Here is a 25880-nt window from a genome sequence, read left to right as displayed (position 1 = left end):
ATGCAATACAACCTCCCACTGATCCAGCTCAGCTAGTAGACATCAACAAGCGAAATGTGAAGGCAAGGAGAATCATTCTCAATGCTATTAAAGACCATCTATTCCCTCATGTGACAGAGAAAAAATTTGCCAATGAGATGTGGGATTCCCTAGTCACACTTCACCAAAGCTCCAACGAGAATAGAAAGATGGTGTTGCTTCCGAAGTTAAGAAACACCAAGATGACCAAGACTGACACCGTGACCTCATACTTCACCAAGATCACATAGGTGAGCGATGAGTTGGCTTCTATGGGAGAGGCTATCCCTGAGGACCAACTAGTCAAAATGGCATTGCATGGTGTTCCCAAGCAATGGGATGGATTCATAGATAGCATTGTTACCAGAGAGCATTTTCCTGATTTGAGGAGGATGTGAGATGATTTCATCAAGGAGGAAACCAGGACAAGTGCTAAGAGTGCAGCCATCGTGGTGGAGTAGATGAGGAGGAGAATGTTGCCCTCACAACTAAGGGCTAGAAGAAGGCCAAGGAGAGGTCTTCTAGTGGGGCCAAGCAACAGAAAGGGACGCAAAAGGCCAAAGAGAACGACATGAGCAAAGTGAAATGCTTTGCGTTCCAGAAGATGGGTCACTATGCCTCTTAGTGCCCCAACAAGAAGGGAAGATGAAGGGTGTAGTAGCTTCAGCAGAGGTGGATGAGTTTTCCGCCAGGTTTGATATAGAGTTTGCTTTAGTGGTGAGTCTTGCCACTAGTGCCATGTCTTCTAGTGCGTGGTTTGTGGACTGTGGAGCTTCCTGCCATATGAATGGAGTGAGAGAGCATGAGTCTCACAGAGGATGATATTGACTTGGAGGTAGTGCTTAGAGATAACTCCAAGGTCAGAGCAAAGGGAGTGGGGGCAGTATCCTTTCAGAGGGAGTCATCACCTCCTTTGAAAGTGAAAAACGTCCTTTATGTTCCAGGGCTAAAGAAGAACTTGATTCCAGTCTCCAGTATTGAGGACAGGGGGTATGTAGTGGTGTTCTAAGTAATACAGGTGCTTATATATCCCAGAGGATCCAGTATCACTTCTGCTAGAGTGATTGGAGTCCGCAGTGGGAGGCTTTACAGGTTTATGTTTCAGCCTACCAAAGCCTTGGTGGCGTAAACCAGCGGTAGTGAGTTGTGCGATATATGGCACAGGAAGATGACCCACTTGCACCATGGAGCATTCAAGACGCTAGGGGAGATGGTTATTGGTTTACCTGAGTTCAACACTAAGCATCATGATGTGTGCAAGGGGTGTGCTTTGGGAAAGTACACCAAGACGCCTTTCTCGAGTAGTGACAACGAAGTAGCAGGGATTCTAGATTTGGTACACTCTAATGTGTGTGGTCCTATGTCTCACGTATCGTTGAGTGGATACGAGTACTAAGTGACTTTCATTGATGACTACTCTAGGAAGACCTGGATTTTCTATAAGAGGTTCCAAGAGTTTAAGGCTCTTGTGGAGAACTAGTCAAGGAATAATATCAAGGTCTTGAGATCAGACAATGGGGGCGAGTATACCTTCAAGGAGATGGAGTTTTGTAAGAGTGCGGGTATCAGGAGGGAGTACATAGTGCCTTATAACCCCCAACAAAATGGGGTGGCGGAGAGGAAGAATAGGGTCATAGTGGGTGCAGTGAGAGTTATGTTACATGATCAGAGACTACCTTTCTTTTTATGGGTCGAGGCGTGTAACACTGCAATGTATCTGCAGAACAAGAGTCCACACAGAGTCTTGGGGAGTAAGACTCCTAAGGAGGCTTTTTCTAGGAAGAAGCCTGAGATTGGGCACATCAGGATTTTTGGGTGCCTTACATATTCACACATCCCTAAGGAGAAGAGGACAAAGTTGGAACCCACCACAAAAAAGGGTATCTTTGTGGGTTACAGTGAGACCAGCAAGGCCTACTACATATACATTCCTGAGCAGAGGAAAGTTGTCCTGAGGCGAGATGTGAGATTTGAGGAGAAGAGGGCCTTGAGGAGGTCTTGGGAGGTTGATCGGGTAGAGCAGCAAGTTCCTCAGTAGGGGGCCGCACCACAGGTATCAAGATTTTCAGGTGGCACACCAAGGTGTTGGTTTTCCACGATACTGGAATCTAGGTTAGGGTCTTAGAATCACTAACACTACCAATCCAAATACCACAACAAACTACTTTGCACAACGGAATATAAACAACAATAAATCAACACGTGCACAAACTATAAAAAAAAAATTACAATTTTTAACAACCCAACTTCGTTATATTAACAAACTGTAATACAATTGTCTAGGGCTCCTATACCAAGGATAATGGCCCTCATACATCCACTGATACAAGAATACAAACTAGGGCTTGTTGTCAACAACTATGACAACCAAATTGCCCTGAACAAGATACACTGACCGTCTAGCTAATGTAGAACTCCTCACAGTTGCCTTGGTTGTACCTTGAACACATATGCCCGGTCCTTTGGCTCTGATTTGCAGCAACACCAACTTGCCTCTATCAATGAACCAACTCCTTTAGGTCAATGAACACAGCTTCAACATGCCCTCTAGCTGATCATTCGTCCATCAATGACTCAACACATAGGGTTTTCTTATGCGTTTGTGAACAACTCTAGACTACCCACTGCTGCTCTTCAGCTCCCTTGGGACTTCTTGCGCATTAACCGCTCCTTAGTCCTTCAAGGAAACAACTCATAGTGACTCCTCCCCATTATTCCTTTCTTGTGTTGCCTGATGAAGACAAACTTAGGGCATGGAGGGTTGCCCACTTTAGTTGTAGATGTCCTCTTACAAGAAATCTATGGCTAGTCAAACAGCTCACTTTGACCTCCTCCTTTATTCATTCAAAGATCAGACACTGAGCTTCCTTCAAATCTACCTCTCCTACCAGTCCAAATGTTCTTCTTTGTCCTGCACTTAGGGCTCCCAACATCATCAACTTGTTGCCTTCCTTACAACCTTAGGATGACCTTCAAATAGTCACAAGAAACTATTATTCTAGCTCCTCTAGAACAACTCTCCAACCTAGCAAACATCCTCCACAAACTTCACACCCTTGCAACCTTCTTTTCTGCCTTTCTACTTGCCTTCGACCCTCTCTAAAATTCTATGAAACCATAGATCCCAACCTCAAACTGTGGCTGCTTCAACACATCAAACAAAACCTATTTCCTTCCACAGTTTACCTCACTTTTCTCAGGGATAAACTTGGCCTGCTAACCGGCATTCAATTCAACTCTAATATCCCTACAACCAATCTTGTTGTATCCCGGTCCTGCACAAGGTATCCTTCAAATTTCGGCCCTGTTTTCACCTAAGGAACAGAGATAAAGGTGGCCTAATAACTCGGCCTTGTGAGACTTTTCTTCACCCTAAAACAAAGACGCCAAACTCGGCTCTTACTCCAACTGATGGGCTCTCAAATACTTGCCTGCTCCTCTTCTTTACCTGTGCCAAACCAAACCAAAACAAAGACAAAAAAACTCGTCCTTTTTTCTGCTCCTGTTCAACTCGAAAATCTGAGATGTGTGAGGTCTTTCTTGAGGAAGATTTGCACTTGTTGGATGCTCCTTTGAGGTCTCACATGTGACATATTTATATGTTTCCCAGTGGCAATGTCTAGCCCATCCTCGAGCGTTCTTTAAGTCAAGTCGACCCTTCATCTTGTGCCACTTTTGTCCACGCATAAATAAAGAATTATTTTCTCACCATCTAGACCTCCTCTCTTGGTGTTCTTTGTGGCCCTTAGCTCCTTTTAGGGTCCTCTACAATCTCCAAGTGCCAAGTGTCCAAATCTCTCCTTTGTTTTGGCCCAACTCCTTTGGGTGCAAAACCCACACACTTAGGTTCTTAGCCCACAAGTGGCTTTGTGGTGCCAATTCCTCCACAACCCTCTAGCCTAGGGTTTGGAGTACCTCCCAAGCTACAAATCTCAACACAGGGTCAAGAGGATCACCTACTTCTGGGGTGATAGGATCACAAAGTTCAGGATCACCAAGCACATGATCTCAAAGCACATGTTCACCACAGAACACAACAGGGGAATCCTCATCAAGAGGAGAGGCTCCAGAGGAGGATTTTTCCATACCAGTTAAGGAGGATACTACAAGAAAGAGGAAGCCAAGATGGCTTTGTGAGACCCTAAAGGAAGCACAAGAGAGAATGGGGAGACCTAAGTGATCAATTAGGAAGCCCAGACCACCAAAGAGGTTGGGTGGCTATGTAGCGAATGTTGTGGAGATTGAACCAGCTAGCTTTGAGGAGGCTACGAGTGAGCAAATTTGGAGGGGTGCCATGGTGTAGTATGCCTCCATCATGAAAAATGATGTGTGGGAGACAGTGTCGAGGCCCAAGGGAAAGTCGGTGTTGACTTCCAAGTGGCTCTACAAAATCAAACATGTTGCAGATGGCAACGTGGAGAAGTTCAAAGCTTGTTTTGTAGCATGGGGATTCTCACAGGTAGAGGGAGTTGACTATGAGGAGACCTTCGCACCAGTTGCTCATTATACCTTTATTAGAGCAGTGATCTCCATAGCCGCTGAGATGGGTTGGAAGATTCACTAGATGGATGTGAAGACCACCTTTCTCAATGGGGTCATACAAGAGGAGGTGTACATTGAGCAACCACGGGGCTTTAAGGTGCATGGGAGAGTGTCTCATGTGTGTAGGCTTAAGAAAGCCTTATATGGACTGAAGCAAGCGCCAATAACAAGGTACGAGAGGATTGATGCTTACTTGCAGCAGATGGCTTTCCAAAAGAGTGATGCAAATCGAAACTTATATTTCATTATGGCTGGTGACGATCCACTCATTCTGGTTCTATATGTGGATGATTTGTTTATTGCAAAAGAGGAGAGACTCATTCAGCACTGAAAGAGGGACCTTGCTTCAGAGTTTGACATGACCGATATAGGATTGATGCACTAATTTTTGGGGTTGGAGGTTTGGCAAGAGGATGGGCATATCTTTGTGGGCCAGGGAAGATATGCAAGGGGCATACTGAGGAGATTTCATATGGAGGACTGTGAGCCTATGGCTACTCCGATGATCACCAACAAGAAAGAATTGCATGCTTCAAATTCTAAGTCGATGAACCCCACTTTGTACCGTTAGTTGATCGGTTCATTGATGTATCTGGTCAACACTAAACTAGATATTTGTTTCGCAGTCAACACATTGAATCAGTTTATCATGGAGCTCGGGAGGGTGCACTGGGTGGATGCAAAACATGTGTTATGGTACCTACAAGGCACAGTGGACTATGTTCTGGACTATATCCAGGGAGATGGAGTTAGGTTGACAGGTTGTACAGACTTTGACTGGGCATGCAATGCTAGTGACCAGAAGACTATTTCCAGATGTTGTTTCATGTTGGGTCTGGCAATGGTGTTGTCGTTCAGCAGGAAGCAAAGATCAGTGGCATAGAGCTCAGCGAAAGCTAAGTATATTGCAGCTAGTCAGGCCATTTACGAGACTATTTGGCTTGCAAGATGATGTGTGGCTTATTTGGTCAAAGACTGAGACCAACTACGATATACTGTGATAATCAGAGTTGCATTAAACTCGTGGAGAATCCAGTGTTTCATGACCAATCAAAGCACATAGAGATCAAGTACCACTTCATTAGGAAATGGGTTCAGAGAGGAGAAGTGAGGCTTGAGTATATATCCATTGATGAACAAGTTGCAGATATTCGCACCAAGTGATTGCCAAGGGGCAAGCGTGTGTACTTCAAAGACAAGATGGGAGTGGTGAGAAACACCTTCCTCGGTAAGAGGGAGTGTTGAAGAAAAGGGTACCAAGGAGGTGTTTCCTAGTGGATTTGCCTTTTTGCCTAAGAAAACACTTTATAACACCTTTTTAGCTATTGACTTTACGTGTCAATTTGTAGTCACTTTATGTGGTACTTTAGTATTATGTACTTTATTTTATTAAAGTCAGTTTATGTCTTTGAAGTGACTTTATGTGAAAAGGTACAAGGTACAACTTAAAGTTATAAAGTGACTAGGGAGACACATTGATGAGGGGGGCCACATGAAAAAGGGGGTCAAGTGAGGAAAAGGTCTCCACCATTGATCTAGAGGGTTGAGATCTAATCTCAACCCTTGATCAAAATGGATAGGGTTCTCCTATCTTAATGAAGCTAAAAAGGGATAAAAAGGTTGAAGCTCAATTAATTCTACATGTGAATTTGTGGAAGGTGAAATCGAAGTACAACAGCCAAGAGAAGGGTAAACAAGTTCAACTCTCAAGGCAAAGAGGCAACCCTCAGGTCGAGTTAGCACAAGGAAGAGGCACACTAGTTGAGAAGCCTACGGCAATTGTTTCTAGCGTTGAAACCAAAGAGAATCTCAATGTATTTCTTGTGGAAGACTGTCAAAAGAGCAACCCAAATTTTTGGGAGAAATTTTTGGGTTTTCTTATATGTATTTCAAGGAGAAAGTATATAAGCAAAAGCACAATTTTCAAGGGAATTTAATGTTGATTGGAGGCCCGAGTTTTTAGGACATTCAATGCAGAGAACACAAAAATCTAGGCTAGAGTTTGTTGACAGAGGCACACTTTCCTCGTGGGTGAGATTGTTGGAGTGTGCACTTATGTGAGATTGTTGGAGTGTGCACTTATTTCCAAACTGTGGTACAAAGTTCAAGGATTTGGGCTGAGTTCTAAATGGGAGATAAGTATACCTGAGTTTGATTGTTGTGTAAATTTTTCCTGAGAAAAGCATAATAAACATATCCTTCAAACTGGTTTTCCCCTTGTGGATTTTTCCAGGAATAAAGTAGACAAAAAATAAGTGTCTCTATATTTCTATGAATGTTTGACTATTTTCCTATCAACTGAAAAGTGAAAAGTGAAAAGTTAATGAAGTAGAAGTAGCCTAGTTTGTTTCTCTTTAAATTTGAAAAACTTTATATATTAGCCATGCTTATGTTGGGTTGTGGACATTAAACTTATGCAAAGAAAACCGAAACTGGGAGGGCCTACAGGTAGCTACAGACTCTGCTACAACTACCAAAAACTGTAGCGAACAAGGTCTTCTTCTTGACTTGTGCCTTAGGACTTCAATGTCTTTTTGTTTTGTCAAGTACAAGTCCATGGAAAAGGACGAGCTAATTTGTTCATGCACTAGTTGGAGGCTCAGTTATGTGGCTATCCAAGTGCGAGTTCAGAATTAGAAGGGAAAAAATTAAAGAGCTTCAGTCTTGATTGAAGCAAGGGCGTGTTGAACTAAGAGTTGACTTAATTAACAAGTCAAAACAACTTGTGTTCTAAATTTGTATGTCAGATATAGCATGATCAAATAGCATAAAAGGTGGACGAAGGCACAAAATTCAATCAATTGTTTTGTGTGCACAAGATTGTGAGACAAGAAAATAGCTCACGAGTTTGTGAGAGGTTGCACTAGGATTGTGTGAGAGCTTGTTGTAGGAAGAGCGTATCAAGGAGGAGCCTGTACGCAAATTAGAACAGAGAATTTCCTTACTGATGTGCGCAAAGACTTAGGAGCAAATTTCCTAAACAATAGGAGCCCGTCCTGCGCTAGGAAATAGGAGATTTTAGCACTAGGAAATGTCGAGAAATCGGGAGGCTTATGAATTAGGGTAGATTTCTCATCTTTGATAATTGCTTGTGAATGTTGTTAGCTTCTTATTAATATTAATTATGTTCTTATTCATCAAACAATTACCAAACATACAGAACATGAAGATCACAAGATATAGGCTCCAAGCCAGGGCGAAAACACCACAAGGGGGAAAACTCAGAAAAAATCTCCTTATAGAATTAGATCAAAGTGAGACATCCAAGACCCATGACCATAAAGAGACTCCAACCCTCAAGATGCCAAGTCAAGCCCTCCTTCCACATAGCAAATCCATCAACTGCAAGAGATGAGCAACATGCACATCATCAAAAACAAATCTTCAACAAGAGATACATCAAGGCAGAACTTCCACAAATCTGAGCATAAGATAAACCCTTCTTCACTTATCAAATTTAGACCTCGACCCTCCTTTCGACGATATTTCAAAACCAATCATGAGAATTTGTGTGTCCAAATGAGCTCAACTCTCCCTCTTATTTATACTATCCAAAGGGGTTTGAATAGACATGTCTTCTGGGGCAGGGCCAACTTGGCATCTTAGAGGCAATATTGACCCAAAATACATATTTGAGAAATTATTTTTCCAAGCTATAAACAAGCCTTTGACTTTGACCAATACAAATAATAACGAGCATGAAGAACATGCTTCAATATTTTGACTTGAGCATGAAATCCATGCTTGAAAATTAAATTTTCTTTTTCTTCTTTTTGTTTTACATAAATATTTTATGAAGACCAAACCTGGTTACCTTTTCCAACGCTCCCTCTTAACTAGGGAGGTATTCATAATTACATAATTGGTAGAAGGATACTTCTCAAATTGTAATATTCTCATAAGAAGCGTCGAATTGATAAGCCATCCTTAAGCATCAACATCATAACCAGCATTATCAAATAGCAACATAGCAAGGCCTTCACTAACAAGCTCTAACTCTCCACAAGATTAGAACACAATGTTGGGAGGCATACATATGGACACCAACACCACAGCCTCTCAAGGCACATACCCCATCTGGATGTTCATCAGGTATGTCCTTACAAGACTTATTATCTTGGATTCCCAATCCTCAAAGAATATTGGTCCTCTTTGACCATTCTTATCTTGGATACCCTGTTAGATCCTCAAAGAGTGTTGGTCCACGAGACTACTTCCTATATTGGATTCCCAATCCTCAAGGAGTAGCGATCCCAAATGCTTATCCAATCCTCCATTCTCCCTCCCAGTGCCTTCACTAGACGTATGGATGTTAGTCCTGGCCTAGTGCATGACACATGGAGAATACAGTGTCCATCATCACTCCCTCTCAGCCAAGGAGGAGATCCTTACTCCTCAAACATGGAGGAGATTTCTTACTCCCTCTCAATCAGGGAAACATCATCACAATCCTTAGTTGATACTTCATCAATACATCAGCTACCAGTTCTTCAGTGGAGATATAGTTGTAGCTACATGGTTTCTTTCTCACTCTACATCATACTTAGGCTTCGACCTTCCTGGATGTAAAACATTTTATGAAGCCAAATTCTTTCACACTCTATCTTCATGATAGGGTTTTTCGACTCCTCATAGCACCATAACATATCAAACTTTGATCTTTCTGGATCTTGTCAATCATCAAACAACTTTTTCATCAAATGGTTCATTTGTCATCTTTAAGGAGCCAAACTTCCTCACAACTGCTAGCATATGCCTTCTATTTTCATAACAAAGTTTTGCCTCATATTCTATAATATCAACTTTCCAAATATCATTTCTACCCTCATGCTTTTCCAAGCCATCAATACACAATCCATGTGTTCCATGATCAAACCACGTATTTGTAGGTACATCAATCTCATCCAACAAATTATCTCAACTGTTATATTTCCAACGTCTGCATATACTTCTACAATATGTCTTTCCAGGGAGCCAAATCATCTCTTAAACAAATCATCAGTATCAAAGTTATCAACTCACAATCAAGTAATTCTGCTACTTGCTCCCTCTGAGGTCAACATACCTTTGCATGACCTATCTCATCATATTGCAACAGAGTTCTCCTTTATGCTTTTCATCTTTCAATCATCAATCAGGGGTAAATCAATCAACAAGCTTTAATATCGTATCTATCAGGGTCTTTACAGCTTCCTATTTCCATCTAAGGTTAGCCATCTAATAGTCTTCTTTGATTCATACATCAAACTACTCCTTCCTCCACAGTCTTCATGCTATGCCACGTTCCTTCAAGTCTTTTATCTGCTTAGTCAAGCTTTAGATAGAACTTGCCTTGCCCTGTAACATTGGTTAGAAGACTTATGAAAGAACATGGAGACAAAATATAAATATAGTAGCATTAATAAAAATCAAGAAGACGTTAAATATTTATCTCTAGAGGAAGGTTGACTCCCTCTTAATCTTGGACCCTTTTTCATCAAACCTTGTCTTTACATCATCATGATATAATGCCTGCCATTCTTAAGAACTAGGTTCCTTTTTTCTTTCACAGCAAAAACAATTAGTAAGGGTTTCTATTTCTAGGGTATCTCCTTTTCTTTTTTACAAACCCTAAATGCCAATACATGTCACTTACAAACTGTAAGGTTTTACAACCACCCAAGAGAATTAGTTGCAAACCCTAGATTTTTAAGGTCTTCAAGATCTGTCATGAAAGGAATTGCAAATTCTATGTAAACCCTAGAAGCTTCATAGTCATCAAAACTAGTCATCCAACCATTGCAAAATTCTACTAGCATTCTACAAAACCCTAATGATACCAGTTTGATATGCCTTTTATCCATATCATTTTATTATAAGACCTATTCTTCATATGTGTAACATAGCGTCAAACTTTTACATGTCACTGTCTCTAATATTTATGCAGACCCTTCTCAAGATCATCATCAAGACTTAACAGAAATTATACATACCTCTTTGAAGTTTACATGTCCTCCTTTGCAGAGATCTGGTCTTGACCAACTTCATTCAAAAGAGGCAACATCATTACTTCCAAACTTCAGGTCGACTTCATTGATGCCACTTTTTCTTCTATTATGTATAGGGAGGAGATCTGAATAGCGTGACTGCCTTAAGTACCATTCATAGAGATTTTAACACTTCATTCTTCAAGCTAGGATATGAACCGGGTCATTATACTTCTTTCATCTAGATTTCTTGTCCATTTTAGAGATCACCTACCCTTTTGTTCATCGATCATTATTGTTTATTATTTAAATCGTTGTCTCATAGTATCATTTTGAGATAGAGTAACTGTCAAATATCAAGTTGCCATCGAGAGTATTGTAAACATTGTTATATATATCAAACCTGAGCCACTATTGCAATGTCGAGCCCCTCAAAGTATGAAGAACGAGAGCCATAGTTATAGATACGATGACATTTTTATAGATGCAATACCATTGTAGGATGTGATGCCATTGATTATGAAACGATAATACAATAGAGTATAATCTAAGTCACTTTTATAACCAACATCAATGAGATGTGCATGCGGACAGAGTGCAAGCTATAAATGCAAGTCTCGATGATGCGGGCCACAGAGGATGAATCTACAGAAATACTAATATGTGTCGAATGCAGGCCACATAAATTGCAGAGCGTGCCATAGTTACTAAATGTGATGCTACACAAACCATATATCACTGAACATTATAATATAAAGTGAGACTACTATGTATAAGCATTCGATGCCACTACCACACAAAGCACTACCATGCCAAGAGCAATGCCATAATATATACGTATCATAGAACGAGCCATTGTAAAGCCACCACAAAGTAGAGGCATAGTCTGATCCACAAGAACAATTGTGAACTACAAGATACGAATCTGTGTCATAGTGTATGCATAGCATATGTGAGATCATTCGAGAGAGTGCGTGATCCATGAGCTACAGAGTGAGATCAAATATGCTATAGAGCGAGAGTTATAGTGCAAGCAATGCATGGAGAAGCCACTGCAGAGAATTGACGCGAGCTTCAGCAACCATTGGAATGCAATGCCATTAATCGAACCAAAGAATATTGAGCCACACATTTATGCAAGCGATTGTGTATTAATTCAAGCCACAAGAAGATTGGAACCAGTAAAAAATTGGGCCACAAACTATTGTGTGAGCTAAGAAATGAAAGCCTCTCAAAAAAGCCATAGTGCCATTGTGCGTGAGCATATATAGCAATTTTATGAGTCTCAAAATGTTGCGAGCCAGGGTATATATATAGATATATATCTATATATATATATATATATTAAAGCCACAAAGAAGAAAATCTACACCACTGCGAACTACAGAGCATGGCAAGTGAGTCATATTTATTTAGGTCACAGTAAAACGATGCCAATTCACGATGCCACTGCAATATAATATATGTCATAATACTCCTGAGATCAGGATTTTCTTTTTGTCACATAGTTAGATCATTGTATCCCCGGGAAGTCCAAAGTCTTGACCAATCCACAGCAATTTGTCAATACTAGCCACAGAAATTCGTCCAATAAAAATCACAGAGAGAGAGATCCTTCAAGGATGCATTATACTTCAATCCAAAAGCCAACAGAGTTTGATATTCAAAACACCATCCTTCAACCTTAGCTCTGAAACCATGTTGAGAAATCGAGAAACTTATGAATTAAGGTGGATTTCTCATCTTTGATAATTGCTTGTGAATGTTGTTAGCTTCTTATTAATATTACTTATGTTCTTATTCATCAAACAATTACAAAACATACAAAACATTAAAATCACAAGAAACAAAGTACACAAGATATAGGCTCCAAGCCAGGGCAAAAACCCCACAAGGGGGAAACCACATAAAAATTATCTTCTTATAGAATCAGATCAAAGTGAGATATCCAAGACCCATAACCATAAAGGGACTCCAACCCTCAAGACGCCAAGTCAAGCCCTCCTTCCACATAGCAAATCCCTCAACAGCAAGATACCAACAACATGTACATCATCAGAAACAAATCTTCAACAAGAGATACATCAAGGCAAAACTTCCACAAATCTGAGCATAAGATAAACCCTTCCTCACTTGTCAATTTCAGACTTCGGCCCTCCTCCTTTCTGCAATATTTCATAACCAATCATGTGAATTTGTGTGTCCAAATGAGCTCATCTCTCCCTCTTATTTATATTGTCCAGAGGGATTCGAATATACATGTCTTCTAGGGAGGGATCGACTTGACAGGCAGGGCCGACTTGGCATCTTAGAGGCAATTTTGACCCAAAATACATATTTAAAATTTTCTTTTTCCAACCTATTAACAAGCCTTTGACTTTGACCAATACAAATAATAATGAGCATGAAGAACATGCTTCAATATTTTGACTTGAGCATGAAACCCATGCTTGAAAAATAATTTTTCTTTTTCTTCTTTCTGATTTTACATAAAATATACAAAGACAAATAATTTATGAAGACCGAACCTAGTTACATTTTCCAACAGGAAATAGGGAGAAACAGTGCAAGAAAAGAGGAGCTAGATCAGGTGTGTTTGCAGGGAATTCAATGCTAAGTGTTAGTAGTGAGAACAAGCTTGATCTCTAGTGAAATAGTATTTCCTTGTAAAGAGATCAATTGCTCAAATTTTTGTTAGTAAAATTCTACAGCGAAGCAGAGGATTTTCCCAGTTGGGTTCCCTAGAAAAATATTGTGTTATTGTGCGTGACTGGTTCATTATCTCTGTTTCTATTTCATTGCTTATTTAGTAGAGAAATTTTATGTCTTGATGAATAGAAGTTGTTTCAGATTGTTCATCATAGCAATTGCAGAATTTCAAGGAAATTCTTCATGGTATCAGAGCAGAGAACAGCGTAAAGATCAGCACATAAAGGAGCAAGCAGTTTGGTTAAGAAGCTACCACGGTTCCACAATCTAGAGCACGGCCTAGGAGAGGCTAGTGATACCTCAGATATTAGACAGGTAGGGCCACGAATATTTGCTGGTACAGGAAGGGTCAAAAGGCCTGTTTGGGTGCAGAAGAAGGCCCAAGTAGCCTTAGGTGACGACAAGCAGGAAAGTGATCTCTTGAAGTGTTCTTCAATAGAAGAGAGATAGACCGCAGGCCTAATGGTGTTGACCGAAAGTCTGGAACGTGTCTAGAAAGGTGGTCGAGTCAAGGAGTTTTGTAGCAGTTGTTGTTTTGAGTGCCCTAGATCAACCTTCCTTAATGGTTTTAAGGAGCTGTGAGTGGGTTGATTGGAAAGCTCTAAGTAATGTGAGTACATTGTCATTATGTGAGGGCAGCTTGATCAAGCCCTAAGTTCATTACTATGTTGCCAGGAAACGTGGGGGCGGGGACGGGGACGGGGACGGCATTTTTGGAAACATGGTGCGTGGGTTCGTCGGGTAATATAATAATATTAAATTTTAATAATTATATTTTATAAATTATAAATTTATAATTAATAATATATATGAAATTTGAATTTGTATATTTTTTCAACTTTAAACAAGAAAACTTTAATGATAATCATTTAAACATGCACATCATTGAACATTCAACATTGACATTGAAATTTCAAAATTTATCACCAAAAAACTGTTCTTTTGAATCTTTTCCATGTAACCATGACACTGTGACAGCTATGAGAGAGAGCTCAAGGCTACTACTAAAACTGAAAATTCAAAATACATACTAGGATAGATGCTAGACTCAGCTATTTTGGTGAAACTTGGGACAGATTTTGTCACACACAGGCTTTAAAATAACTATGCAGCTTAGGTTCATTTGCAAGGATGCCTATCAATGAATCAGGCTGTGGTCGTACAAACCCTTCCTCCTACACAGCCAAGGAGTGTTAGCATTTCTGCCTCCTGCTCTAATTTCAAGACAACTTCTCTCCTTATTGAAATTTCTCATTCTTGTTGGAGCTTGAGCTTGTAAATTTGCTTTGAATGTTTAGTCTCTCCCATATAAAAACACAATTTTTTCATAAGAGATTCTTCTCAACCTGATAGTGGTCTAGAATTTTCTTGATGTCTAATCATCCACCTGCCCCATGCATGGTGTGCTCTGTGGTAAAGCAATCCCAAAAACAGTGGCAGCCTTACCCTTCCACAGAACCCGCTTATCAGTCTTTGTTTCCCAATAAAATGCACAGCAGCCATCTAATGGCTTGAGGGATAGTTTGTCTTTGAGTGCGAAGCTCTGCCTGAATATTAATTATCTAAACATAAAACATCTTCGCAGTTTTTAGAGATTACTTGGTGTACAAGTCTGTAGAGACCATATATGATTTAGGCATATTTTCCTAGTTTTAACCTTAACATGATGTTATCAGAATGCTGTGAGAAATTGGCAGATTTTGATACTTAATTTAGCCATTGTCCAAAATAGCCCTTCGCCATTTAACAGCATCAGCTGATTACAGCTTATGTCTGGTCTCAATCCTACTTTCTATTTGACCGAAAATATCTGAACCTATATGTGTGCATTTACAGTTTATAATTTGATGGTTATTTGGCTCGGGAATGAATGTTTCATTCCAATTGATTTACAAGAATTCTTAAAAAACAAGACTTGTAAAAAACTTAAAAAACCGGGTGCGGGTACCCGTGCAACACAGGTTTTGATGGTAAGGACCATGGAAGAATGTTCATTCCAAATTGATTTACAAGAATTGATTTAGGGTTTTTTAGGTTTTGTTATAACTTATAAGTTTTACCTTTGTTATAAGTTATTTTTTAAATTTCAATAAAAAAATTATTTGAAAATTAAATTTTTAATGTAGTTTTTTATGAAGAACCCAAAGAACCCGAAGAACCCGAAGAACCCGAAGAACCCAAGAACCCGTTAAAGGAAAAGAACCCAATTTTTTTTTTTGAAGAACCCGGTTCTTCTGGGTTCGTCTGGGAAGAACCCGTACCCGAATCCGGTACTTGGGTACTTGGCTCTCTAGATGGAGCCTCAACCACTATCTCAGTTTGAGTCTCAGCTAGTCGGCAGTTAGGCTGACCAACAAGATGATAAGGAGCATATCCCAGGGCGTGGAGCCAGCCACTCAGTTAGTGACTCCTAGTACAAGGAGAGATCGAGCCAAGTGGGCAGAAGATTTGTTTAAGGGAGATCAAGATAGAGTTGGATCTTCTAGTATCACCTTCAGCCAGAGGAAGCAACCACAGAGGTACATGGGGTACATGGCACTTATGACTAAAGTGATAGACTTGCAGAGCATGGTTGGAAAGAATAGGCCTTCAGATCAAATTCCGCAAAAGAAAGCAAGGAAGTCTTCTAGTTCAGAGGGAGCAGCTACAGCAGCAAAGAACATGGTAGTGTTGGAGACAGATCCAGGTGGACAAGGTTCTTCCAGAAGCACCTTCCTCGCTAAGAGGGAGTGTTGAAAAGTGTAGCGAAGAAGGTCTTCTTCTTGACTTGTGCCTTAGTCAAGAAAGACCTCAATGTGTTCTTCTTTTGTCAAGTACGAGTTCATGGAAAAGGACGAGTTAGTTTGTCCATGCGCTAGTTGGAGGCTTAGTTATGTGGCTATCCAAGTGCGAGTTCAGAATTAGAAGGGAACGAGTTGAAGAGCTTCAGTCTTGATTGAAGCAAGGGCATGTTGAACTAAGAGTTGACTTAGTTAACAAGTCGAACTCAACTTGTGTTTTAAATTTGTATTTGCCAAATATAGCATGATCGAATAGCATAAAAGGAGGACGAAGGCACAGAATTCAATCAATGATTTTGTGTGCACAAGGTTGTGAGACAAAACAATAATTCATGAGTTTGTGAGAGGTTGCAGTAGGTTTGTGTGAGAACTTGTTGTAGGAAGAGCGTATCAAGGAGGGGCCTATATGCAGATCAGAACATAGAATTTCCTTGCTGATGTGCACTAAGATTTAGGAAAAAAATTCCTAAATAATAGGAGTATGTCCTACACTAGGAAATAGGGAGAAACAGCAAAAGAGGAGCTAGATCAGGTGTGTGTGCAGGGAATTTCATGCTAAGTGTTAGCAGTGAGAATAAGCTTGTTCTCCAGTGAAATAGTGTTGCCTTGTAAAGAGACCAATCGCTCAAATTTTTGTTAATAAAATTCTACAGCAAAGCATAGGGTTTTCCCAGTTGAGTTCCCTAGAAAAATACTATGTTATTGTGTGTAACTATTTATTTATCTTTGTTTCTATTCCGCTGCTTATTTAGTAGAGAAATTATGGGTCTTGGTGAATAGAAGTTGTTTCAGATTGTTCATCATAACAGTTGCAGAATTTCTACAATAACACCTAAAATTTCTACAAACATTAGTTGAAATAAGATCGACTCACCTCTAGAGGCTTCTTGAAAGTTTCTAAGAGAATATTAGTGTTAAAATTGGCAACGAGGGCCAAACTCCGTGTGGGTCTACTTATTCATGGCAGCTGATATTTTTCTTGGATTCCTCTCATTGAGAGGTGTAGGATTGATCTAAAGATCATCTGATTCCGACATGTATTCATGGAGGTATGAATTTATTTGTGTTATGGGACAATTCGTCAAGGTCGGCCAACAACCAAATTGCCCCCACTTGCGCTCAACATTTTAATATAAAAAGAGGTGGCTTGCTAGTCATTTGGACACACACTCTTCTTGTGATCTCTTCCTCTCCACTTGTCTTTAGGTTTTGGTGGAAGGAGGAGTCACTAAGAGAATACGCTGCCCTAGAGGGTTTGCCCTAACTCTAGACAATATCTAAAAACAGTCTATATGTTGCCCTAAGAGGAGTTACCCTAGCCCTACTTATAGTCAAAAGGAGAAGGCTCTACGTTGTCTTATATGCAGTGAAGATGAAGGTGGCTTCCACAACGCAGCAAGGAGAAGCCTAAATGTTGGTCTAGAAGAGACCCTTCTATCCTTACCCTAGCCGCAGTAAGGAAGCATTTTAGCCATAGAATTCTGGTCGTAGTCCTGGCCCTAACTTTGAAGAGAATAGGCCGCAGTTTTATGTGCCCTAACTGCAGTCAGTTCAAGCCCTGTTGTCATAATATTGGCTCTCATACGTTGTGCAAAGGGTCCTAAATCCGATGTCCTAAGGACCGGTCTATACGTTGTTCCAAAGAGACCTAGACACAGTTCTGTGTGTGCCCTAGTCTCTGTTCAGATGCACCCTAAAGGCTGGCCCTATTCCGCAGCAAGAGAAGGACTCTATGCTGCCCCAAATGCAGTCATCAAAGGTGTTATAATCCGCTATTTAGAAAGAGTCAAAAAAGCAGTCAGAAGGAGGTCTTACGTGCTACTTGTAAAAGCCTTTCACGCTGTCATAAAGAAACTCTACGTTGCCTAAACGTTGTCATAGGAGATGACCTTCAACGCTGTCCTTAAGTAACATTGTGTCATGAAGAGTGTAACTATAGCCGAGCTGCTCTGCTAGGCTGCAAGCCATAGCAAGCAGCTAAGGCTGGTAATTGGATAAAGTATTGTAGTGTAGTGATGATGGACATGGTGTGATAGTATGGTGCATGGGCAACATGGTGCAGTAAGGTGCATGGAGCAATGGATGCAGCATGATAATGGGCATGGATGTATAGCAGCAACATGATGTATTGCAGTGTGCATTGAGTGTATGATGGGTGCATCATAGTGCAATGAAAGGTACAGCTCAGTGTTGGGAGCAGCACCATAATGAGAACAGTTGGGTGCAGCTTGGATGGTTGCAACATGGACAATGAATGCACTGACTGTTGGGTGCAGCATGGTGACAATGAATGCAGCACACTGTTGGATGCAGCATGGTTAATGCAGCACACTGTTGGGTACAGCATAGTGATCATGAATGGTGCAGCATGGTGTAGTGAAGTGCAGCACAGTGATGGGAGCAACATGGTGATGAAATCACCTGTGTTCAAATCAGCTACCTCATGTTATGTTCTTAGTGAAGATCTCTGCTCTTATTTTGTCAAGTCAAAATGTTGACTTCTGATGTATATGTACTATCTCTCTTTGTGTTGAACTATTGAAGAACATAAGAAGAATTGATCAAGGGTTTCCCCACATTGGGGTTTGTCCCTGGCTGGCGCCACATCTTGTGTCCTCTTGTCTTGGCTTGTTTTTTGCGATTTATGTTTATGTTGTATCTGCATTTTACTATCATGCTAAATGTGATTGCTAATCTGGAATTGATATTGAGCTAATATGGAAAATTGAAGTAAATTTGCTCTCAACATAGAACATACCTAAAATTAACAATTAGCCATCGGTTGGGACAAGATAATTTCTAATATTGGCCATTCGTTTGTGAATGAGATATTATAAAGAGAGATCGATGGGCAGCACTGGAGACAGATCAAACATTGAGTTGGGTGAATTTTCAGTGAGACACCAGGGGGGTTTCGGCAGCAGTAATTGAAAAGGATATTTCCGGGGTTATTCTTCATCCAAGAGACTTCCGATTTTTGAGTTTCAGAGGGAGTTTTGTTGGCCGAATTATTTTCTGCAAGAGGTCGAGATTTTCCAGTGGAAGTTGTGAGCTTTAAAAGGAGGTCGAGTTGCTCAATAGATTCACACTTGTGGAGACCAAGATTATCTCCAAGAGGCAATGCGAGTTTCAGAAGGGCAGTTCAAATTGCCAGAGAGCCAATGCAAATTGTCGGAGATGCAGTGCAAGTTGCCAAAGACGGTGCAATTTGCAGAAAAGGGTCGTGGGTTTTTTACCTAGCCAATTTGATCAGCAGAGGAGAAGATAAATTTTGCCGGAGCTTTGCCAAAGTGAGGCAAGCACTTGTAATTTCTCATTAGCAGATTGCAGAAGATTAATAATAAACCCTCAGGCTGAATATTGGTTTTCCCCACATTGGGGTTTTTCTAAGGACGTTTGTCCAAAAATATTTGTGTAATTTGTGTGATTGGTTTCTCGTGAATTCCGCTGCAAATATTATTTGGTGAATGTTGTTGTTCATGTTTTTATTCATTACTTTCAGCTGATAAATTAATTCTGCTGTGTATAAGCAATCAGAATAATTAACTAGGTTAATAGCACCTTCTGAGTAGCAGAAATTTCAGAAATGCCATGTTCAATATTTCGTATTTATCCATTAAATACAAGGTTGCCAATGGGGCCTTGCCTGGATGGTGAAATCAGGGTGCTGTTAATGCCACTGCCAAGGCGCAAGTCTCCAAGCAACATTTTGCCATTAGAGGAACACTTCTGTTAGAGCATGTGCTTGTGTTTGCTGTTGGGGCCAGGTACAAGTCTTCAGCAACTTTGGCAGATTAGACACCCCCGCACTCACAGTTCTTAGCCAGGAGGTTTCAATTTGAATGCCACAACTGACTACATTAATTGTAACACTCCTAGACTGGGAAAGGGTGAACTTGCTGCATGGGGATACAAGGAAGTTTCTCCAAAATAAGATTAAATCAACTACAGTTTAGCTTTTCCTTGAGCAGAAAACTGTAAAGCTTGTGCTCACTGCTTATAGAAGTACAATCATACCAGTTATAGATTTCGAGTGACAAAAAAGCAGGCTCTAGATTTATTTTCCTAACAATATGAACTGGTTAGTGGACCGCAGGAAAAAGTGCAAAGCTCGTATCTCTTGAATAAAGATTTCATTATATTTTTTCCATCAAATAATAGTGCTCACTTTTCTGAAAAAGCATCTGTTTTCTGCTTTAGAACAACATCATTTCCCTTTCACAGCTATTAGTGTTAGAAAGACAATGATTTAAAAGATGACTGTGTTTTATATTCAATAATAAAAATAAAAAATAAAATCATAATTTACACATATTGACATAACAATATAGTGCAACAATTATACAGTGTAACTTCCAAAAGAGATATATATCGGAAAATATGGAAAGAATTGCACCCAGTACCAGAATTAATCCATTCTCACCATTTATAAACAGTACCATTGTCGTTTTCTTGGCACTGTAATTTGCACTTGAAATAAACCCTTCCATCTTAAAGACAGAGTGGGAAGGATCATTATCTGAAGCTGTTATTTCAACAAGCTCACGAGCAACAGCTGGACCATAAACTGATCTGATTGCATCTGTTCTTGAACCCACACCTGTGGTGTGAATATCTGCTCTGCTATCACCATGCTGTAAAAATAGATTTAAGGGAAGTTCCTACTGAGTGCATCTAAAAATTCAAGTACACCAAAAATTCAGCTGCTTCAAAAACACCAGGCAATAGGAGAATAAGAGTTGAACTAATGCAAAAACTGACCTTTTTACACGAAAAGCTCACGTTGATTTTGTGAATTGCATACCGACCAATAACATCTAAAATGCGTGCATATTCATCACTTAAATTTTTGAATGATTTTCTACGTGCAGCCACATTATAGAAAAGATTCTCAACCTGAAGTTCAGCATCAAAAACTCCAAAGTAAGCAAGCAACAAATAGCAAAATAAGTAGTTTTCAGGAAACATGACTATAAAAAGACATGTCAAGGAGAAAAATAACATGTAACAACATCAGGTTATCCACTCAAATCTGACTACCGTTACCATTATCTGAGTCCCTTTCACTGCTGCACAAGGGCGAGGCTCTTGCTCCATCACTCCCTCCTTGTAAGATACTCTGAAATACAATAATGCAGAAGGAAGATGACAAACAGTGGAAATAATATGATTGTCCCCAACAACAAATGGATGGTTCTTCCCATTAGATTTCTAGAAATCATTTAGTAATTTCTAGAAACTAATATCCCTTGCAGCATAAAAAGACATAAGACTAAGCATTAAAGAGAACTGTAACGACAGTTACCTGTATCAGGAGACAAAGCATTAAAGAGAACTGTAATGAAGGTTACCTGTATCCATGTGTTTGACCTTCCGTTATTGTTGTAACAGTCACATGCGCCACAAAAGTCATACTGGCTAAAGCTTCTCCACGGAAGCCAAGGGAATTGATTGTTTGTAAATCCTCATATGAGCTCAACTTGGATGTCGTGTGCCTCTCACATAATATAGGCAGATCTTCATGCTGTAAACCAACAATAAGACATTAGTGAAATGGAAGGTGCAAAATAATACACAAACAGATTTCAAAAATACAGAGAATTGCCAAAATCATTCTTAAATCTTATCTCTATCCTCAAACAGACCTCTTGAAAATCTAACTATTAAAGAGAACCATTGCAAGCCAACAACATATATGAATAGCCACTATTCATTGTGTTTTGTACAACCTATACAAAGCAAACAATAAGGCAACACAACAACAGCAAACTAGCCTTCCTATGTATAAGCATGCAGCCATAGCAAGCAGGACTTCATAAATCTTCAAATGGGATATGATCGTACGTACTGACCTCTCTGAAAGTGACTATGTAGCTCAAAAAGAATCACCCTTCTTATCAATTGTGTAAATAGAACCCACTAACCATTAGAGCCAGCGTTTCACAAATTTGGCTAATATCAGTTCTTTGTGATGAATAATTGCAGGATCATCTGAAAAAAGTTGTCATAATAAAGACTGCTTCCAGAGACAGTGAACGTAACACAAGTACAATTCAGCTAACTTATCCCACCAGCAAATTAGTCTCCCGATGTATGTTCCTAAGGCCATAACTAGCAATACTTGATAATTACAGATCTTCTGATGGGGTTTGGACTTACAGCTGAAAGTGGATATGTAATTCAAAATGAGTTAACTTTCTGATCGATAATGAGCAAATAGAACTCACTAACCATTGGAGAAAACCAAAATTGTCAAATTTGACTAATATTAAATCTATCTTGGGCTATTTGCAAAGACCGTGACAGTAACAGAAATCTTAGAACACTGTCCCATATGACTGATCTGCTGCTCTATCATTGAAATTCAACTTCAAAATACAATCTTTATGGGGTTGGCGCCTGGGTAGAATTGCCTCCGAGAACTACTGACTTTGCTTACAACATGACAACATGACAAGAAATGAACTACTGACTTTGGCAAAAATCCATCCAGATCACAGCATAAGTACTCTTCCTCTTCAACATCGTGCATTCGGATATGAGCATGGGCCCGTCTAGCGACGTGTGCAGAGGTGTTCTGATTGACTCTGCACTGTGAAATTAGGGACAGACAATCCGTAAAATTATGTGCAAAACCACAACAAATACCACATATGGAGTTGTATGAAATTTTTCTCTTCATCTGATGTTAGCTCAAATAATATCAGCGCTTGTTTTGCAAGCACCTGAAGTTGGGTATGTTTGCTGCAGCAATCGTTTGCAAAACAGAAGTGCACCCAAGAGAGAGGGAATTGAACAATTGACCGACCATGGTGTTATAAGTCTACATTAAAATAATTATTAATGTCGAACAATATCCCATCATAAGGATATGCCACTGTAATAATAGCTTGTACTACATCACATGGATAACAACAACAAGAAGCTAGTGAGCATGACAGTGATATCACCTGCAATGTCCAAAGGGACAAAAGAAAATTCACGGTCCCAACATAGACTATTTGTCGCATCTCACCCAAATTTGAAGTAAAAGTCGAGAATAAAATCGCCTAGACCTTCTTAGAGTGTAGTTAGCCGCATGCATACGTTATACTGCAAATTTTGAGTACTCAATGCTTGAACAAAATTGACAAGAGTAGAATGGTAGGGTGCGGATGGCGCTGGTGAATTAATGTGCAACGAAAGCCCAACATAAAGAGATATGTCACTGTCACCGTAGATAGGTAGTAAGATGTCTTACAACGTCACACTGAAATCACCAGCTATTTTAGTATTTAGTAATTGATATTCATTTCCATTGAAGTAAACAAAAACAGGAAGAAGAATTCAAATACTTACTCGAATACCATGGCCATTGTCGGAGACGTGAATAAGCTTGAGACCTCCATCCTTGATGACAACACTGATGGAAGTAGAGCCGGCGTCGATACTGTTTTCGACCAATTCCTTTACAGCTGAGAAAGGGCGCTGGATAACTTCTCCTGCTGCAATTCGATTGACTACAGACTCTTCAAGGCGACGGATGGGTGGAGACTCCCTGGGTGGAGGCCTCTCCAATGTGTCCAATTCCATAGCCATTGCCATAAACAAAACCCTTGATACCAAACCCTCCTCGAGCACTGAGCTCCTCTGCTATTGCAAAATCCCGCCGTTGAGAATGTTTGGAAACTTCTCGCGAAATGTGCAGAGAAGCCGTCAGTGACACCACAGTCACATGAGAAGCGTGGCAGATGAGGGTTTATATGTATTTGTTGGTAATCTTGACGGGTATGCTTTTGAGTGCGTAGCCAACTTGAATTGCCGCGGTGAGAAAACAGCAGTGTAGGAGTTTCAACATGAATCTCTTCCGCGATGTAGCATACAGAGATAATTGCAACGTAAGTACATAAACACTTATAAGATAATAAGCATTTATAGTATGTTTTTATAAGCAGACATTATTCATCATGTATCATGTACTAAACTATTGATTAATTGGTTTAGTGTATGATAATGCATTACATGTAGGATGGTGAAGTTTCCTTTTTGGAAAAAAATGTAGGGTAGAGTAGGGCAAGTAAGTAAAGATTATTGGGAGATTGTGATTGAGTGAGGATAATTGGAACATTTTTGACGTTCCATTTTTGAGGTGTCGATAATGATAAAATAAAATGTTAAAGTGAGTTAATGAGATTTTGTTATGGCTGACCGAAATAATGATGTACTATGTGAGCTTTAGTTGTTATTTTAGGTAAATATCTTAAAGGCTTGTGGAGAACAATCTAGTGCTTAGTCAAAATTCACAAAAAAAAAACACTTATCCAAATCTCAACAAAGATTATTTATCCACAATATATATATATGATTCCATGGCACCTGTATATGTTCTATATTAAATTTATGAATATTTTATTGATATGTCACCTTGCACTTGGCTAAGGAATTGCACAATGGACTCACCAATATTTCTACATGGTGAATATATTCTCTCCCACATTGATATCCACCAAACTTCATACCTAACTCTCCTTGCCTTATAGCTACCCATCTCTTCAGCTCATGGTTGAACATTTGCCTTTCTACCCTCATGCACTCATCTTCTCTTTCTTGCTCACTAAAGACCAAGTGCCAATATATACAAAGGCATTACGTTCCCGATATTAAACATTAACATAACCTCATTCCCCCTTATCCATTACTTGAGGCATGACTAGCAAAATCTTGCATATACACTTGAATAGTTTGTCCCTGCATATGTAATGATCTCGAGAACCATCAATGCCTTGTGAAAATATACCTAAAAAGTAGTGAGTGAAGCCAACATAAACTTCTCCCAATGATCCAACTCATGAGGCCAACACAAAAAGAATTGATTTATTATAACTAGAATGTTCATCCTTGCATCAAATTAATTTAAATATTTAGCAGACTTGCAAAATCCTATCCCAAGCTATGATTGCTAAATTTGTACTTTAGTAAAATGCCTTTAGACATGGTTATATCAAAAGGATTACACTAAATTCCTTTTTCAGTTATGTGGAACAAAACTATTCTAGTAACTATCCCAAACAAAGAACAATAATGAATGATAACATTAAACATTTAGTATACAATGAAACGAAGTAATCTATGATCCTTCTAATGATATTAATCTAACATGTAGACTTTCTCTGTTGTTTTAGGGTTTATTTTCTTTGAGGTTGGAACAACCATTTACTAGACTAGACTAGTTACAATTGCGCTCCTACACAATAAACTTTAGGTATTTCTCATTTTGTTAAAAGGAGGCAATTTTGAAGCAGAAGAGTAGGGGCTACCTTGCATGATAACGCATAGGAAAATTGTGACCAAGAGGGCCCAAAAACTTATTTTCAATGAGAAAGACTTCACAAACTTGTGTTTTTACATGGATCTCATTCTTTGTAGCTTTGCTCTTCTTGAGAGCAAAGTTGTATAGTTGAATAATTAAATTAAAATAATCATTATAATTAAATTAAACTGAATCGTAATTTACATGAGTGGCAATAAAATTATTGTAGATATTTTCTTGATTGATGAGAAAAAATATTAACTTGGGATCTTAGGTTGCTACTTGTTTACGGATATAGCTAGTTGTTTAGGGATTGCTACTTATTAAGTCATTTAGGGATATAGCTTGTTATTTTCTATGAACCTTGTGCCTTAAAAATGATAAGAAACCAATAATTATAGTCCACTTCAAGGGGGAACTTCCTTTTACAGTGAATAAAATGTACATGACACTATTTGATGATCTTAAGACTAGGTCCCCTTAATGTATATATAGGAGACAAAGGGTACAATTATAATTAAAAGGGACATGAAATGTTCTAACCTACATAACAATATAGCAATATAAATGTAATCA

At 39.4% G+C, this 25880-nt stretch overlaps 1 protein-coding gene across 4 annotated transcripts in view; it reads right to left on the bottom strand.

Moving 5' to 3' along the window:
• Positions 1–23912, bottom strand: part of MLH1 (MUTL-homolog 1) — a 503175-nt gene extending 479263 nt beyond the window's left edge. For 3 of the 4 annotated variants that reach the window (XM_089416223.1, XM_089416225.1, XM_089416224.1), the window contains exons 1-5: positions 23354–23911; positions 21367–21539; positions 21062–21134; positions 20777–20911; positions 20439–20649 (exon numbers count right to left, since the gene is read on the bottom strand). In XM_089416223.1, the coding sequence (XP_089272349.1) occupies positions 20439–20649; positions 20777–20911; positions 21062–21134; positions 21367–21539; positions 23354–23599 (838 nt within the window). In that variant the 5' untranslated portion in view covers positions 23600–23911. Of the gene's footprint in view, positions 1–20438; positions 20650–20776; positions 20912–21061; positions 21135–21366; positions 21540–23353 lie in introns of all 4 variants that reach the window. The other variant, XM_089416226.1, reaches the window with a different exon arrangement.
• Between the last annotated feature and the right edge of the window lie 1968 nt (positions 23913–25880).

This window comes from Pinus tabuliformis, chromosome 3_2 (assembly GCF_031772625.1).
Source record: "Pinus tabuliformis cultivar Carrire ecotype Pingquan chromosome 3_2, CPIR1, whole genome shotgun sequence".
In the NCBI taxonomy this organism is placed as follows: Eukaryota; Viridiplantae; Streptophyta; class Pinopsida; order Pinales; family Pinaceae; genus Pinus; species Pinus tabuliformis.
This window is presented reverse-complemented; position numbering and strand designations above follow the sequence as displayed.